This window comes from Parus major, chromosome 5 (genome assembly GCF_001522545.3).
Source record: "Parus major isolate Abel chromosome 5, Parus_major1.1, whole genome shotgun sequence".
Classification (NCBI taxonomy): Eukaryota; Metazoa; Chordata; class Aves; order Passeriformes; family Paridae; genus Parus; species Parus major.
In genome coordinates, this window is record NC_031774.1 from 41,677,399 (window position 1) to 41,697,161 (window position 19,763).

At 38.5% G+C, this 19,763-nt stretch overlaps 1 protein-coding gene across 2 annotated transcripts; it reads right to left on the reverse strand.

Annotated features, from left to right (window-relative positions):
- Positions 1 to 1,075: 1,075 nt before the first annotated feature.
- On the reverse strand, positions 1,076 to 17,731 carry DIO2 (iodothyronine deiodinase 2). 2 transcript variants are annotated; one of them, XM_015631856.1, is made up of 2 exons: positions 17,304 to 17,731; positions 1,076 to 6,338 (listed from the first exon to the last, which is right to left on the reverse strand). In XM_015631856.1, the coding sequence occupies exons 1-2, from the start codon at positions 17,523 to 17,525 to the stop codon at positions 5,721 to 5,723; spliced, it is 840 nt and encodes a 279-aa protein (XP_015487342.1). In that variant the 5' UTR covers positions 17,526 to 17,731; the 3' UTR covers positions 1,076 to 5,720. The 2 variants fall into 2 exon arrangements, with proteins under 2 accessions (XP_015487342.1, XP_015487343.1); XM_015631857.1 differs by having other exon boundaries at positions 5,766 to 6,338.
- Between the last annotated feature and the right edge of the window lie 2,032 nt (positions 17,732 to 19,763).

The following is a 19,763-nucleotide window of genomic DNA, read 5'->3' on the forward strand; positions in this document are numbered from 1 at the left end:
TCTATCTATCTATCTATCTATCTATCTATCTATCTATCTATCTATCTATCTATCTCCAAAATGAAACAAAACACTCTCACAAATATTGAGGAACATTCAGAGTCTAATTTTTGTTAACAAGTTATTTATTAATGTTTCTATTTTCTAGTAAAACTGTTATTTCATCACACCTGCCTTCACCTGATTTACACAGCTATGAAATAAGAAGCAAGACCTGAGGGGTATTTTTTATTTCTTCCAGAGTACTGAGTAGTTCCTCATAACAACAATTGATGTAATGGTCATAATCATTAACAGCCAGGGTACAGGAAAATTCTCACAACTCAAAATTCTCCTTTCAGTACTTTTAGGAGTTATTTTTGTGATGTGAACTAGATAATCTAGAGAGAGTTACCTATTTGATTGTTTCAAGGGCTATAAAGTATACTGTAATGAACATTTCTGTTTGGGGAACTAGGATATAATATTTTTTATGTTTTTTCTTTTGGTGATTTGTTTAGTTCTTTCTCACCTATATTCACAAGTAGTACTTAGATGCAGGGTCCTTTAAAATTTATTGTAACAAAAGATGTCAAAGAGGGAATTTCTAAAACACAAACAAATCACAAAGTGAGTTTGTTTAAAAGGTGCTGCACATTTTTCATTTGATTTATTTTTTCTTGTAGCAGCTATTCAGCTGTGGTTTTAATTTTATTTTTGATCTTTTGCCTATACATTGAAATGGGAGTGGCATTTATAGCTGACGCATTCATAACCGATTTGCCCAGGTTTTGTGTGCTGTATACAGCTTGAAATGCTTTCTTCAAGCACTTTTCTTTTCTTTGAACAGTACAGTTCTGTGCAGACTCAACTACTGTCCTTGTAGCTCTCTTTTTCCCTCCCCTTTACCTTTCTTAAGAGTTGAGAGTAGTCAGGTAGTAAATTAGCTCCACCACTTATAAGGGACTCTGCTAGTATTGCTTAAGATCTAGTCAGGGTGGCATAAGCTTTTGTATTAAATATAGTTCAAAGTTTCCTTGGTCAAATGTCAAGATTCCACTGTGTATTAGCAATGAGAATAAAACACAGAAAGAGGTATATTTTCCTTTACCGTTTATTATAATACAAGAAAAACAAATCTAGAAAGCACATTTCATGGAGCACCATATTGTAACAAAATTTTGCTGGCTCTCCTGCAGTGTATTTTTGACATTTAAACAATGACACACACATAGTACACACAGGCACCTACACCACGGCAATCTTGTGAACAGACCCAAAGAGACGCCTTTTTCAAACACAGACCCACTAAGGTGCACAGAGGAGTGCTGGTGTGAGGGCATCTGAACGCTAACTGAGTTAATCACTCTTTTGTTAGTGATCTTCATAAGCACACAAGCCTCCCCTGTCTCACCCCAATCCCTCTTCACTGAGGACCCCAAGCTGGGCCCAGCTGATTATGGATTTGTCACAGATGTGGTGTTGAGTTGTACAAAACTGGCCAATATTCCCTACCTGACACCTCTTATTGCTTTGGTTATAGTACTGAATGAAAGTCTTAAAAACTCTTAAATCTATACTCCACATCACAGAAAAGCCACTTTCACACATGCAGAAACATAAATTCCCTCTGCACACACCTGGCTGCATAGCACAAATACCTTTTTGAGAAGTGCTGTAGGTTTCCCCACCAAGATCACCTTCCTAAAAAATCACTGCATTTTGTTTTTCAAAGTGTTCAGACAGTTGTTTAACAACATATTTTGTAATATATTTTCTTCTTTTTAATAGATGTGGCATGTTTTCCTGCTGCCTTAAATTTATGTCATTGTCTACACAAGGAAAGAGCAAAATGCTATAGTTTCTCATCTGCACAAAATGTTTTACATTCCTTTTATACAGTGCTAAATACAGATGCTAAGCACAGAACAATGTAGAATGATAGCCCAGAACAGCTTTTTACGTTGCTCAAAATGAAAAATGCTGGAAGTTTCCCATACTAATGTTGAGACACAGTATTGGGGTCTCTATTATATACAGCAGCCTTCCAGAATGATTTCAGGCACCTATTTTGTGAGCTGTTGCTCAACATGTATGTCACACTGGAGCACCTCAAGTAATATGGTATAGTGCCCTGACACAGTGAGAATGAGACAGAAGCAAATCCAGTCTCACAGCAGACTAGACAAGGCTAGCAAGGTAGTAAAATCTCTACCTGGACCCAAAACAACTGTTACAAAAATTTTGAGTATCTGACATATGGCCATTTTTATTATCAATTGAGGACAATGCATGGCATTTAATTTAAAACCTTTTCAATAAAATGTTTTAATTTTGTAAAAAAAAAAAATTAAAAAACTGAAAAGAAAATAAAACACATTATGTTTCTGTCAGCCTCCTAGGAAATTCTTTGCCTTTTTTTTTTCCCCTTTATGCCCATTTTACTTTGAAAAAAGCCCTGATTTCTGACCAGAAGTTTTCTGGGGAAACCCAAGCTTTTGCAAAATGTATTTCTGTCTTGATAATCAGTGAGGCTGGAATATCTTTAAATTTTAGGTAGGACAGTCATACATGTTGCCAAGAAAGAAATGAGGTTATTGTGTATTTTTATTTGTGGAATATCAATGTGTTTTTCCCATTTACAGGAGCCACTTTTATAATTCCTGTGTACTGTTTGATGAAGAAGCTTCCATGAATTACAAAACAAATTAATGGAAATTCAAACGGAGAAAAATGGATTTGAAAAATAATTGTAACTTTAGATATGCAAATGGGTATTAACAAACTGAATTACTAATTCCTATTCCTTCCTCTGAACTAAAGGTATGTTTCAACAGCTGTGTTAAACATTTGGCTAGCATTTCCCATATAAACTTCAATGGTATAATGAGGAAAAGAAGAAAAGACTTACTAGTTTAAGTTTTACAAAGTTGCTATGGATTAAAAAAGTTTCAGATGAGTGAAGAATATGATATAATAAGGAAAAGATGTTGTGCTGGGTATATCAATACAGATTTTCACTTGGATTAATGTCTACATATTTACTCACCTGAGTAAAAGAACAGTGTAGCAAAAACAGAAGAGATTCAGAGACAAGGAAAGAGTATGAATCTGTAGCAGAATATGAGTTATTGTTTGTCTTAAAAAAAAGATATGCAAATTTCTATATAGATTATATAATGACCAACATACAGAAGAAAAATTGGGATCACTTATGTTCAGTGGTTTAGCATATAACAGCAAGATGAGAATGACATTGAAAAGCAGCCTATTTAAATATGAAAGAAAAAATCAGTTTTCATTTGGTTTTCTTTGAACTTAAACGGGATTTTTTTTTTTTTTATTTTAGTAATCCCCGCCTCACAAAATATTTAAATCTCAAAACCCAGAATCAGGGATAATGAGACATCAACAATCACTTTAGATGAGGCAAAAATAATATGGGCTGAATCTAATAAAAATTCAGTAAGTTAAAAATTATTGCACCTTCCCCTGAAGCATCTGATACAGTCAGAGGTAGGACACTGGATTAAATAAGCCATGTAGTTTGGCTATGTTACTGTTTCTATGACAATAAGTTTTAAAAATTCAGTTATATATCCCAGTTAGTCATGAGGATCTGTAACAATCTTCCACACAGAACAATGCTTTACAGTAACATTAATGAATGATAGGACAGGGTAATTATTATTTGTGGTCTTAAAGGCCATTTATATGTGCATGCATATGTATACACGTACATAAAAATGTATTATATGCATATGGATGCATATATAAATGCACACACACAGAGACACAGGCCTTCTGAGAAGTGAGGCTCACCAGGAGATCTGAGGAGCACTCTTTACACCCTTCTCCAATGCATATCACCAGCTGTGTAAGTGCAGTATGTCTATGTTTAACACTGTGTGGAGGAAAATGTGAGAAGAATGGGAAGCATGAACCTGAGTACGGGAGAAATTACCCATGTTACTGTCATTATTTCAGATCTGTGCTTGAAAACACATTTCCGAATTCCTCCTACATTGGCTAAGTTGACTGACAGCCAAGCTAGAGGAAATACACAATATTAATGGACATTGTGAAAATTAAAACACTTACAGATTTTCTATCCTTTCTTATGTCAGTATCAACACATCATATTCTTGACGATGGCCAGGATTAGAAATTAAAAGAACTAATTTGATTTTTGACACTTATTTTGTTTATCTGTTTCATATTTCTGCCAAAGATGAGAGAAAACTTGGATAGTCCATCTCCATATGGGTTTTCATTTGTCAGCTCTAATAGGTTAACTCATTGTAAATCTGCCTCTTCATCAGGCTTGATTAAATAATTTCAGTTTTAGAAATACCTAAACTCAATGCATACTCTAAGTTCACAGTATCTCTTTCAACATAACAATTAATTCCTCATACTTCATTCATATGAAAATTCTGCCATCTTTTACGCTTACATTAATTCAAACTGTTTGTCCTCCCTGTTTCTCTTCTGGGAAGGTTTTCAAGAGCATGAGTGAAACAGACTATCCGCTCATCCAGTAGTAGAACTGCAGCTAATCAATTCGAAGGCTGCAAACAACTTAACTTTCAGATTAACATAGCTATAAACTAGGTTCAGGTGTCTAAGACAGTAAAAGTCAGCATGACTACATTTAACAAGGTAAATGACAGGATAGGTTTCCATTTCAATGAGGTAAAATTGTGCATAAGTTCCCCTGTCCCCCAAAATACACCTGCAAGGTCATTATCTCACATTAAAAAAAAAAAAAAAGAGAGAGAGAGAAATAAGTTATTTTTTTTTTAAAAGCTAGAAGTGAAATTACCATAAGGCTATTGCTAGACAGAAAGAGATGGAGGTGGGTAAAGAAACAGACAAGAACCAGAGAACATTGATAAATGTGTGCTGTCAGCTCTCAGAACAAAGGGTTTGGTTGGCATCAGCTGAGTTTTGTCTCATGATGCACGCTCTAGATGGTTCTCAATGCTGTGTCACAATTAGTCCAGGTATTTCAAAGAGTAATGGGCTTATTTGATCACTTTTTGGTCCAACTCCATAGATTTTAACCCCTTTCTCAGCAGGCACAGGCCTGCACACTGGATACAAACATGTAAGGTAGCATTATATAGTTAATGTAAGCATAGTTATGCTGTGCAGAGGTGTCCACAGAGAGTACAAATACCAGCAGACAAAGGTACATCTTGCTCTGAGCAGCCAGTCTGCCTGTGCCATGCATTGCATGTGGGTCCTGAAGTCTCTGAACAATAAATTTTCTACCAAGAGAGGAAAGTCACCACACTGCGCTGCATTTGTATGCAAAGTAATCGCAAACCCCTGCTCCTCCCAGGTTCCTTGCATTGGCCACAGGGGCCAATGTAAAGAAGCATTTCTGATTAAATGTACAGCACTGCCTTTCCATGGAATGCCCTCCTAGCAGAAATGCTTTCTCTGCCTCACCCTAGGACTGGGGCTTCTGGGAAACAGGTCTTATCTAACCACCCTACCTGCTTGCCAGCAGCATCTTTTTGGAGAAGCCTGTTCATCTCTTTTGTCCCATAGCAAGAGCAGGAGTGGAATTTTTTTTTACTTTGCAATGTTTCTGTGGAGCTAGATTTTTTAAATTTTCTTTTCCTAGTTAACATTCACTCGACATTGTTATCAAAAGTGTTCTCCTGCAATCATCTGAAAGAGTTTATTCAAACTAGCATAGGTTTTCTTTTTTTTTTCCCTTTTGCATCACCTTAAAGGGACACATCTGGTGACATAACTCCTGTGGAGAATGGATTTCATCTTTTGCTGAAGTTTTGTTCCAGCCAAAGCCGGACCTCTTGAAGGTTGTAGAAAAAGGGGCCTTTGCCCCCCAGGTAGGCAATTTTTTGTCTCTGCACAATGCATACTCGCTCAAATGAAACCCCATAGGCCACATTGGCATTGTTGTCCATGCAGTCAGCCACCACTTGGCACTGAGGTGGCAAAGAAAAGTGCTCTAGGAGCTGGTGAGCAGCTGCACATCTCTCTTCCTGGCTTCTGTGTTTCTTAACTTCAAAAGAAGAGGGAGAGATTCCAGGTGCAGCCCAGCCATCTGATGGGTGAGCTTCATCGATGTAGACCAACAGAAAGTCAGCCACACCAGAGAACTCCTCCACCAGCTTGCTGAAGGCTGACAGCTGGCTTGTGAACGGTGGTCAGGTAGCTGAGCCAAAGTTGACGACCAGCGGCCGCTCCGAGTTGGCAAAGTCCAGAAGGTGGCATTTGGTTCCACACTTGCCACCAACATTCTTCCAGTTGCCACTGCTGCCATCACTGTCTTTGGCTATGTGGATTACACTGGAGTTTGGGGCTTCTCCTCCCAGTTTGACCTGAGGGCAGAACAAATTAAAACATAGCAAGTTAGTGTGACTTGCTTGTACGGCATCCTTATGACTACTCTCTTCAAAGAGTCACCTGTTCAGAATACACCTAACGAGTCACATGGCGACAGAGCAAATCATCCAAAGCAGCAGCTTCAAAATGGTCACCTTGTCCACCTGCGCTCACAGTTCTGGAAAGTCTGGTACTTCTGACAAATATGCTGCTTCATTCATGTTAGAAAATTTGATTAGAGATCTGTCCTTTCCACTACACAGCTGGTCCTGTCCACTCTTATGTACTTGGAGACTTGTATTTGCTTTCAGACAGACTGCCTCAAATTTCTTCTAACTTTCCTCCGTGACACATAGGGCTTTTCCACTGACATTTTCCATGAGTTCTGTCTACTTGTTTCACATCATCCTTGAATCTCACTATTCAAAACTGCAACAGCGTTTTCACTAATTTTCAGTATAATCAGACAATTACTTTGTGTAATGAAGTAGCTCACAGACTACACCTGTTTATATATTCTAGATGCTTGCTTTTTATGAGACAACATGACTGCTTGGGAAAAACAGTAGCCTGTTGATTAGGGATTAGCTAGTAAGGTGTTATAAAGCCTAGGTCCCTTTTCAGCCAGCAAACTGCAGTTCAAGCCATTTTTCCAGTTCTCAAAAATCACTCTGCATTATATTCCTGATCTTCATGACACACACGGTGCCTCTCAGTTTTGAGAGATTTGCAGATTTGTATATTCTCTTCCATCCTGCAGTCCAAGAATGAAAACATTCAAGAGTACCAAACACAAGAGATCTCTGCAGATGCCCACTTAATATATACACTGCTTTGACAGTGAATCATCTAAGACTCTGCTCTCTAAAATTTCTTCTAACCCCTTTGCAGTAATTTCATCACTGATTGAGTGACACATTTCCTTCTACTGCAATGTTTCTGTACAGGATGATTGGAGAAAAAAACAGCAGGAAAAGGAGAACGTTTATACCATGGCTTAAGTAGGATGAGGTGAAAATTAAGTGTTCTCAGCTCCAGCTTCACATCTAACTCAGACCCAAAAGGCAGTGGTGGAAAGGTCATTTTGCCTGACCGTTTCTGCTTGCATGTCTATAGAAAAAAACCCAAACAACAGGATAAAAGCAACTCACAGGAGGGAATGCCAGAATAAGGTGGAGCCTGCAGAGGGCTCCAAGATCCTTAGCTGATAACTGCTATAAAACCACAAAACATTATTGCATAATTCGATTAATTTTTAATGAGCTCTGCCACAGCAATTCCTATGTCAACACATTTAACATCAACCTCTAGTACAGCAATGCAATTATCCTTTGGTCTTTTCCTGCCTCTTTCTATCTCTGTCCCCTGACTATTTGATTATTTTCAGACTTGCTGCTTTGAAGGAAACACACAGGGCCAAATTCTGAATTCTTTTATATTTCATGTATTTCTTTCTGAAGCTACACTGCAATTAAAGTCTATAGAAGTTTACACTATATGAGACTGATTTAAACTAACTAAACAACTGATTTTTGGTGCACTTCAATTTTACACTGCATTATAGCATATCATATGCAATGTAAGAGTCAGATGGAGTAAGAAGCTGAGTGAACAGCTGAATACTGAACTCATGCAGTTGCTGCTGAGCATAGGCAAGTAGATTGCTGATACTGGATCCTCCATTTCTCCCTTGGAAACCTGATATCTTGAACAAAACTGCAGTTATTCATGACTGCATTATTTCATCAGAATAACAATAGAAGCAAGAGTCTAATCAAAGAAAAGTTTGTAAGACACAGCCATTAATGCTTCCAGACTTTGCAGCTATATGAGAATGTCTCACAGCATGTTGGCACATGATTATGAGCATTAATTTGACCCTTTTAAATAGGGAAAATTGAAACACAACCGTGCCACTATTCTGACTCAGAGATCAGCAAGGAGGAGAACTACAGAAAGAAAGGTGGCCTAAGACAAGCAAATCTCACCAGGCCAAGCATGTGGTGGATCATGCCACTGGAAGCACAGGATATGCGGCTGCAGCACGGTCAAGAGATATAATGATGCTCTGGGAAAGCAAAGCCCATTTTGCCCCCATCCCTGTAAACCTGCATCTGCAGCGTTGTTATCTGCTAGAGCGCTGGTAACAGTTCAAGAAATGCCTCAGCTTTGTCTTTGAAAGCAAGGCTTGAAACTGTTGAGTTTAGGACCTGATGTGTGAGTGTGCTGTCCACCGAACTGAAAGAAAGAAAGTAACTACATCCCAGTTTTTGAGAAGAAATTATCTGTCTGGAGAGGCAGGCTCACAGTCTCAGGCCCTTGCATTTAAGAAGTAGTGTGAAGCATCTTACAGCATTTAAGGCCACCTACACCTTAGCAGGTAGTCTTCTGTTCAGCTGTTGATCATTTCTCTCTGCCATTCTGTGACATAAGATAGGTAAAGCAGGAGTAAGGTAAAGGGCTGCACCTGAACAAAGAAATGCACAGGTGAAGATCATGTGGCATCCATACAATCACCCTGAGAGCCGCACTCAATCCAGAAGCCAAGTAAACAATTCTGCAATTTGTGATAAATTGGTGACTACCAATAAAAGGGTCATCTCAAGAAACACAACACATGCATATCTACACAAACACTAGATCCCTTTTTACCTAGAAATCTTAACTGTTCCTGAAGACCATACATGCTTTTTCAGAGCTACCTTGCTCTAAATGTGCCTTTTGGGCAAAGCCTGGCATGTATTTGTGCTTCACCCAGCCCCCTAGATGAATAATGGACCTCACTATTTAAGAGTGTGTGCTCATGCAGTCAAAGAAAAGAAGTAATGACATGTAATTTATCTCACAAATCAAAACTAACTAAACAATATACTTTGAATTTCTTATATTTGCTCTCACTCTTCAGAGGAGAAGAAAAATAAAGGTAAAAAGAAGTACCTATAAATCAGGAATGAACAGAGCTGCTTAGGACCAAAAATAATATCTGAGCAGCTCTTTCTTACTACTTACTCCTCAGTTGTTTTTTTAACAAAACTATCATGACTGAAAATATCTGGCCACCACTCTTGAACTGAGAAACCACAGTTTTCTTCTTGATCATTTTAAGCAGAAAAAGAGGCTATATATCATAAGCTTCTCATTACCAATTCCTCACTCAGGTCTACCAAACCTTTAATTTCCTAGGCCAGTTTGCAAACCCTGAAGAAACAGACTAATGAAACAACTTCCAACAGACACCAACATGGGAATGCCCTTCAAGTCCTATTTAACATTGATACCAAAGATGACAACATATTTTCTGTTCTTCAACAATGAAAGTTATTCTGTCTCTCATACTCCTTATGGACTATAAAAATAGATGGAGTTAGGAAACAAAGTACAGCAAAGCCTTTATCCATCTGTACAGCTATACATCACCTTACAGCAGTTTCTCTTCATTTCCCACAGCCATGAAGAAAGTCTCATGGCCGCAGGTTACCTATCATTTTAATTTTTGTTTCTAGGAGTGCTTGTGTTGGGTTTTTTCCCCTTAATGAGACATCCTTGCCAAGCAGGCATTCACGAGGCATTTTCTGCTCTTGTAGAGAAGTAATTAGGTCGGTGCCTTGTTCCATGCCAGTGTCAGGCACTCCAAAAAGCAGCCCTGCCCAGTCGTTAATGCTTAAACATAAGCAGCAGCGGCAGATCCACTAATTGGTCTTGATGAAGCACTGACGTTCCCAAGGGACTGTTTATTTCACCAGACTCTGAACCGATTGACACAGGATGACAATATCATCCTTGCTGATCATCTGCATTGTAGGCCTTGGCCATCTTCTTTGTTGTTATTTATTGAAAGAAAAAATAGCTCTTGGAAAAGAAAATCAACGCAATGAGAAAACAAACAAAAACACTCATGTATTCAGCCAAACTGCTTTTGAAATCTTACACAAAGGCAGGCAAAATATAAATTCTGAGAAACAAACCAGCAGAATTCCCCTCACACGCAATCCAGCATTTCCATAATCACGTACTTTTGTGCGTGAATATTTGGCCATTCGGTGCCAGCCTTGTGAATGAGGTAGAAACTGAGCAGCCTGCAGGCATCCCCTCCCACACAGCCTGCATGGGACACGCAAGGTAGGCCAACCAAATCTCCCAGCCATCAGCAGGGGCAAGCAGCAGCACCAAAGCAGCAACTCGCACCATTTGTGAGGATTTCGTGTTTGCCTGACATCCTGTTCTCAGTCTGCATGCAGAGTGAAAAGGGAGCAAGACTGCTGATGCCTTAGCACACAGCCTGCAAAATGAAGGAGACCTGGGAGCAGGAGAGAAAGCCCTATTCATAAACTGCAGGCTAGAAATAGCACATACTACTAAGTTTGTAGTACATTTTCCATAAGGACTAGGTAATGCCCCATAATGTCTCCTCAAAAACATTGAACAATGTTTTTGGACAAAACATTGTCTCCTCATTTACCTCCTCTTTTTTCCCGTTTTGCTTTTATCAACTTCAGCATAGCCTTCCTGGGATCCTGTGCACTGGAATGCAGCTTTAATTCCCTGCATCAGGGATTTCCATACAGTTTGGCAGACTCATCATGTTGTGTCAATCCCCGAAAAAAAACAGGTGCTGCCAGACAATTAACAGTTCATGATATTAGTCATTTGAATATGGACATGTTGTGTTTGGGACTGGAGGGCAGTGATTGATAATGAACTGAATCCCAGCAGCCTTTAGCAGGTTTTTTTTTTAATTCTCTGCTTTGATTTGAACCCATTCAGCTTCATCCAAATCATAATTTAACTCTGGTTGGCAAGTTCTACAAACTATTATTTCTGTTTTCATTTTTCACGACCCAGAGTTGTGCAGTTGACAAAAATCACAGTAGACCCTTGTTTGGAGTAGACTAAGGGTGCAGGACTACTTAGTTTGTCTTGGGAAGGTGGCAACTTGAATTACTTGAATTGGACAGTAGAGACTAGAATTGGATCATGCTTTCCCAGAGTCTTTTATTTAGGATCAGGTATGTGGAACTGACGAAGGCAAGTGGGAGACAAACAAACCAGGCACAGTCCAGATAAAAATAACTAGTCAAATGCTGCTCTCTCCATTTAAAAGCCACCAGTCCCACAAATGAGTATACATGGCACAAGGAAAGCATAAAGGAGCCTTTTGCTTTGCACTTTCTCAGTTAATTTTAGTTCCTGTGACTGGGGAGCCAAGAGCAAGCTTCTTAAGGGCTTTATGTTGCCCTCAAGATGGGAGCATGGCCTATTACACAGTGGCCACTGGAATCTACCTACGCATAGCAGAGGCCTTCACCAGATTTTGTTACTCAGCACATGAAGAGAATTCGATATTCATTTGGATGATGGGTTTTTACTTTTTTTTTTTTTTTTACTCAGCTTTATGAGTATGAAATCACAGTGGTGGTTTTGACAGAGGGGGAGAGCCAGCACTCAAGAACCATGTACCATCCTCTTCCTGAATACTGCCCATTAGCTAATTTTGTCTATCACAGCAAAATGGAGTTTTCACAAGGCTTTGACAGCAAAGCAAGCACTCCTTGCAGTCTTTTAACCCATAGGGGTAAAAATGGAACAGTGCAAAGAGGTGTGGAAGAAGTGAGTTTAGATCTATAAAATGAAATTTTATATGAGAGCCCATGTGGGATGAAAGTCCTTATATTGCTTTTCCTACTCTATGTCTGTTTTGCATGTTTGAACTCTCAAGTTCCATGGGACCAACTGTTTGATTCTCTTTTTGGGACAGTGCCTCGTACAAGGGGTCCCTGGCCTAGGCTGATACTCAGACACAACTACAACAAACATGATTATATATTAATAATAATGAGAAAGTTTTAATAATAATCACAATGACAAGACCAAATCTTGTTGAATTTACATTCCCAGCTTTGCAGGAGAAATTTTAATTCTGGCTTGGTTCAGTTTTGTTTTTCTCACTTCTTTCAAGCTTGTTCTCATTTGCAAATGTCAATGAAAACTATTCTGCTAAAGTTGAACTTTGTAAAACCAATAAAGTATTTTTAATACCACACAATGTGTAGTTATAAAACCTGAAATTATACAACAGATTTTCTTTCACAAATTCCCTTTATCACTGTCAAATGCAGAGACAATTCCTTACCTTGCCAGACAAAATAAATACAAACAGTAAGTATGAATGTTGTGTCCTTGTTTCAACCTTTAAAGCATTTCCCCAGAAAGCAAAGAGTTACTGGACAGCCAAAGAGCAGGATCATGCTTTTATATTACTTTCACATATATCTTAGTGATAATGTTGTGCAGCATGCATTTAACATGTGAGGTTTAGGACTGTTTTGCTTTGCATGCTGATTTATTTTAGATGATGTACCTACCAGGCAGGAAAAAGCAGCCAAAGGTAATTTAACTGCCTGCATGAAAACCCAGGCAGATCTCACTGGGTGTTTACTGAACCACTCTACTTGCTGCTACATCCAGAGCTGGGCCTACGCCATGAACCCGGGATCCTGTGCCAGCCATTCCCCTGTGTTGGGACTGTCATGCCAGAGCTTGCTGCTGGCCCATTCTAAAGACAGTAAAAAGCTGTACAAGTACACACACACCCACCACCATCCATCACTTGAGATCCCAGCACCCCTCTGAGGCCCGTGACGCACGGTTACACACGTCTCTGGGTATGTGCACATGTGCACGTCGCCCCCATAGGAACATCACAGCGTTCCTAAATACTGGGCTGCTGCAGGAAGAGGCCATTAAGGTCTTCCCTGTAACTACCTTACTCTGAGGTGGAGAAGAGGGATGATTTCCCCAAAGATAACATTAATACTTTCTACTGGAGACTATGAATGATAGCTCTGCCTTGCTGAAATGCAGAACTCATATCTGGCACTGGAAAAGCTCCCAGCACGAAGCATGACCACTGGCCATCTCTGATGGGTACAACCATTATTTAACCTGGTTTAAAAGCATTTTGAGATAACAATTTCTCACTTTTGGTATCTTAGAATACATATTCATCCCACTACTAAATAAAGCATAGAACTTAACTGGTAAAAAAAAGCTCTTAATTTTTTTTTCCCCCACAACTTCTCCAGCTTTTTTTCTCTGGATTTTTTGCAGATGTGAGATACATTGGGTATACATCCTTTAAGCGAAAACAAACACCTCACTGGCATTTGTAGAAATGGCCTTTGTAAATCATGGTTATACCAACACCCTCCCAAAAAGTTGTGTTTTTTCTCTCTCTTCAATCGCTGTGACTGCATTCATATCTGTATGTATGTGTACATACACACATATATATGTGTATACATATGTGGAGAAATGAGAGGGACTGACTCCTGGAAATGTATGCCTATATATGTGCACTTTTGCCTTTTTCTACATATAGGTATGTATATATATAGCAACAAATAGGTATATATAGATTTTTACACACGCAAACATATAAAACTGTAAATACCTACACACACATACATATATAAAAATAATATTTAAAACATTTGCACTCGTTCAGTTACAGAAAGTTAGTCTAACTTGACTACTAGCTCTATTTATCTCTGTTATGATGATCAGCTTGGTCCTAAAGACTCCCTTTGAAGACACACTTGCCTCTTGGAAAATAATAGGAGGATGGTCTATAAATCACCAAGCTGGTGAGTGTAGACAATATCAACACTGAGGCTGATATTGAACTCGGAGCTAAGGAAGTAAAAATAAATATATTATTAATTAGTAAAATTTACATTAAAAATAAACAAAAAAAAGTAGTTATTTTGATTCTAGAAGGATTTTAAAATGTGGAGAAAACCAGTCATATAGAATGTTCCAATAAAAAAGAATATTGAATATACTTTACATACAATGCAACAAACTTTGCACTGTTTCCTCACTGATGGTGTTAATATCTTCAACTGTTGCTAGGTAATCTTGCCTATGAAATAATTGCCCTCACCAAAAAATGATGTGGAGTAATGCTTAACAACAACAAAAAGCAGAAAAATAGTTGAAATTTGGAAGAGTTATTATTAAGGTTTTCTAGACAATGAGAAAGTAAATCAGAATAGTTTGTTTGAAATATACTCTAACCATTACAAGATCTTATCTTGTACACACTAGCCTCAAAAAAAAAAAAAAAATTCAATTCTGGGACAACATATGCTTTTGAGGCAAAGGTCCTTCTTGTAATAAATTTACCTTAATTCAGAATGTAGTATCTTCCCAAAGTGTTTTCCAATAATTTTTTCTTTGAATAGAAATTTCACATAAACTAAAAGCAATTTTGTGAAAAATATTATGAAATGTATTCAGGAAGAATTCTGTGTGAATGACACAAAACACAGTAAAACCAAGCACAGTTACTTCTTTGATCCAGTCTTCTGCTAACTAGCAGTCTGGCTCTGGTTATCTCAGACATCTGCAATTCTGTTATTCTACATGAAAAATGATGATTTTTTTCATAAACACCACTCAGTGGAATGAGTTTAAATACCTTTTAAAGTAATTCTCTAATACCTGGCTTCTGCTGGTAAGTTGGAGCAACTAGCAATCATGGTTATGTTATCAGCTACATTTTGCCATGCTGCATAATGTCCCGATTCCATAACATTTTAATTTCTCACCTATTGTATCTGAGTAGGCTATCACAACAGGGTAGTTCTATTCAGGATCTAGAAAAGGGTGATTTAAGGAAAAATTTGCTTTGTAGGACATTCTTTGATATATTTCACTATTTCTTGTGCTTCTTAAATATGTTACAAAGCAGAGTATGTTTCAATCTTTTTCAAATCTACTAGTACAACTTTTGAGATGAAACTTTTTTCCTATTTTTTTCCTTACAGAAGCAGCAAAAGATTCTCATCTATTGTGGAGATGATGAGTCTTCTTCCAATACTGCTCCTCAGTTCCTTTTGTTCCCTTTATACTTAATTATCTTTCCATGACAATCAAGAGTTTCCAATAATCTTCTGTCCTTATGGCCCATAATTCTATTAAGTAAAACAGTCTTTCCATGAATTGTTGATCAATTCATTCTGTCTTAAGGATAGCTGCCATGAAGGGACTTTTTCCTCTTTTTGGAACAAGGTGATAAAATTTGGTTGTGTTGATATGCATTTTTCTGCTGAGTTCATTGAGGCACAGAGTTCATTCTAGGAACCTTATGGCCTGATTGACCTGAACAACACAGGTGATTTGATCATGATAAGGGAGAGAATAAAATTGCCAAAGTTCAAGGTATGAGTTTCATTGCCAACACCAAAAATAGCACAGTCACCATTCCTGTCACTTCCACATCAAGGATACTGAAAGAAAGGCAAAGCATGACTTTGGAGACTATAGAAAGACATATAATACCTTAATTTTAAATAATTTTGCATAATTTAAGCAAAAAGAGATTGAAAATAGCTCATGGATATAAGGTTTCTTACAGCTTCCCAACTTCTCCAGACCCCAGGCCACATATAGGTTGCAAATATGGGAACTCAAAACTTGACTGTTGCAGAGTTGTGCTACCAACTTCCACTGGAGCCTTGACCAAGTGTTAACTGTCCTGCCTTGCCTTGTCTGTAAAATGGGAACAATTGTGTTCAGTGACCCATTTAACAAGGCCACTGTAAAATGTACTTATTTAATGTCTATGAAGAGAATAAAAACAAAGACTAGAAGGGCTAGGAGAATAGTGGGCTTCATTCAGCATTATTTTATTTGGGTAGCCAGCTGAATGATTCCTGGCGTGGCAGTAAGAGGTTGACCCATTTGGCAAAAGCTAAAGTTATTTATATTTGTCTTACACTGAAAATTAATGTCCCCATGGCTCGAGTTTCAGGCTAACCAGATGGTATTCCATATCACAAAGCCAGCAAACACCACCATCACAAGCTCTTCACATTTTTAGATAAGAGCAAACACAAAGGGTATTGCAGAGGTGTGAAAGCGAATTGAAGGGAAGGCAATACAAAAATAAATGTATTTTCCTTTGAAAATAAATGTATTTTCAGAAGAGTACCATTTGGACAGGACCCCTATGACATCACATGGAGTATGTTAAGTTAGATGGTCTAAATAAGACAACAAATTAACAGACTAAGCACTGTTTTGAAAGCCACAGAGCTCTGAATCCAGTTCTACTTACTGACTGGGTGGTCTGTGCAAGAAATTTCATGGTTTTGGGTCCACCTTTTCAATCTATAAAGGGTAGTTCTAGCTACCTTACGAGACCTGGGCAGTACCACTGAGTAATGTTTGTAAGAAATCTTAAAAGGAAAAGAAAAGTACATGTTGCATAACTGTTACTGGCTTTATTAACTTAAATCACCAGGCAGCTGTCCAACAGGTAGTCAAGTTCATTTTTAATCTCTGAATGTCCCTCTGTCACTGCTTTCATGAAGGAAAAATGTCACTTTTTCAATTTGAGTACAGTTTTACTATTACTTGGATACTTCCTCCAATATTAAAGTTAACCTATGAGTAATAAAAAATGCCAGTGTAATGACAGTGGTTCATTTCTATATTTTACTCAAGGTAAAACTACTCTCATTACATAGCTAACATCTATCTATGTAGAGCTCTATCTGAAGATGCAGCCTTTTTACAATAACTGGGGAGCTCACATGGCAATAATAAACTACAGCTGTGCAAACATCTACAGAATTTTACAATTACCCTTAAACGAAGATCTTTAAATACTTTAGAAATATGAAGATTATTATTCATGCTGTTGGGGAAACTGAGGCACACCTAAACTAAGTGCCACTGCCAAGGTTGCACTGAGAGCTGGCGCAGGGAGTCAGCAGCTCCAGCATTCCATGAATCCTTAACCCCGACTTTCAGCTTATACCTCTCCCATCAAACTTAACATGAGAGGGGTGATGGCTCGCACCGCACCGTCATTCCCTTCCCTTCTCCGCTGGCAAGCGGGATGCTCATCCCGGCTCCGGCAGCCCAGCCCGGCGGTCCCCATCCCCCGGACCCACCTGCTTGTAGGCGTCCAGGAGGAAGCTGTTCCAGACGCAGCGCAGCCCCTCCGAGGTCAGCATCCTCCGCCACTCACCGCGCCCAGACTTAGAGCGGCTCAGAAACAGAACCATGTGCTTCAGGAGAATCACAGAGTCATAGAGCGCGAGAAAGAGGCAATTGGAGAAAAAGACCGGCAAGATCTGAAGCGTGATCAACAAATCCACACTTAGCAGACCCATCTTCCTTGCCGCTTCTCTTCAGCCGGATACCTTCAACTCTTTTTATTGCTCTGTACCCTCATTTAAAAGAGTAAAGCAAAAGGCATTTCAAAAGCCTCATTACCCCTTTCACGGCTGCTCTATTTAAAATAAACAGAGATAGTTAAGTATGAGCAGGCTGGTTAAAACCATAACTGCACGATACTCATTCAACTGCAAGCTGCTTATTTTTCAGAAATTTAGATGTTAACAGAAATTCTTCTCTTAACCAGGAGACCCGATTTTGCTGAAGAGAGAGGCAGCTGTGTTTCCAGTTCCCTGCAGTTACAAAATTTAAGCTGAGACTGTTAATTGTTAACTTTCCTGCACTATCCCATTGTTTCTCGGATATTTAAGCACTGAACAGTCCTCTCATTTCTGTGTCAGTAAAGCTAGCTACTAGGTGCAACAATACTTAAAAAAAAAAAAAAAAAAGGTTTATGTACATAAACTTTCTGTTCCTTCCTCCCTGCTTCCCTCCCTCTCTTTCCCTCTCTGCCTCCCCCGTCCCCCCCTCCTACTCTGCGTCTCTGTATTCCTGCCTTCCTCCTCTCGCACTCTCTCTTTGCTATCTGCCTATGGTGCAAAGTGCTCTCCCCTCTGGAGTCCTAGCTTGCTTCCCTGAAGCCTTTTATACATTCCCTAGCTAATTGCTGCAATAGAGAAATGAAACCCTAATCTTAGTAAAGATCTTGACGTCAATGTAAAAGAGGGCTTTACTTTGGCCAGGACTGCAGTGAATAGAAAAAATGAAATTCTCAAAACTTTTTTTTTTTTTTTTTCCCCTTAAGAGAGAGGAGAAAAAAAGAGACACAGAGCAAGGGTGGAACTTTGCTTTGCTTTGAAAAGGAGAAAGAAAAAACCCAATATGTTTCTGAATGTTCTTACAACATACTTCCAAATTTTGGAAGAAGTATTTCCATGTGACATGAAAGGTGACACAGCAACATAGACTTCTGTTATTGATAGGGTTTTTTTTCTCACGGTTGGTTTTTTTTTCTTTGTCTGTTTTATTTTTTTTACAGGAAGGTGTGTGAGTTGATGCATCCCAAGACAGGGCACATTTCTGTAACCTTTTTCTTCCACCTGCCTGAAGTACATGTATAGTGTTTAAATACCTTTTGCTGTTTTCTTGAGAACATAAGTGAACATCTATAACTGACTTCACCAACTGATATGTAAGAAAAGGAGATAAGAGAGAAAAGTTTTTTATGGATTTGGGTTTTTGAAGCTAACGTTCCCTGCTTAAAAAAATATATGCTTCAGCCTTAAATGCTGTTAAATCAACTGAGGTTCAAGGACTTTAATATTCCCCTACAATAGCTATTTATTCCACTAGTCTAATTATTTTTTATTCCACTAGTCTACTAAGGTTAACTAATTTTTGGTTAAAAGCTTGTAAAGAAAAAACAGAAAGAATCATCTGGCAGAGCCATTAGTACTTTAACAACTGGAAGTATCCCCTTCAACCCCATGCTGAAGGTTTCTTGTTCATTTGCACATCTCATTGTTTTACCTTTTTAGTCCAATACTTAGTCCTCTTCTCACATGATTTTTTGGGGGGTTACAGTATACAAGTTTGTTTAGGTTTTTTTAGCATGGTTCTAAATCCCTTAGGTAAATATTTAATGTATTTCCTGTTGCAGACATCCATAATTTTGGGTTTTAGTGGATGTCTTCACTATGTGCTTACGTAGCCTCTCCTCACCAGATACATTTCATTCCCAGAGATGCCAGCATGATATCTAGCTTCTGTCAACTCACATCCTTGATGAGCAGTACAAGCTCACTTCATTAATATATCTTAGTCTTCATCAGTCATCTCTATCCTTTCACTGCTAGCAAATGCTGAAGGTAAACACCATCAATCTTCCCTACTCTGGGGTCTTTAACTTTCAGACTTCGTAGTATCACTTGGCCTGTGATCTACTGGGTTTTACACCTCTAGGAAAAGCCACCCCATGTCTTGTTCTCACCAAAGAAAAGTTTGTTTAGGTAGCTTAATTTCAGGCATTCGCAAAAGATATCACCCAGACAGGATATCTTCCACCAAATGTTTACTCATAGAAATAACTTTTAAAGGTTGCACACATTAGACCAGTGACCTTCTGCATCACTAGCATAAACAAAACAAACAAACAAAAAAAAAGACTGAGCTTCTTTTTCAAACTATTTTTAAGTCAAATGTCAGTGATGACAGTGTTCTGTTGCCATAGGAGG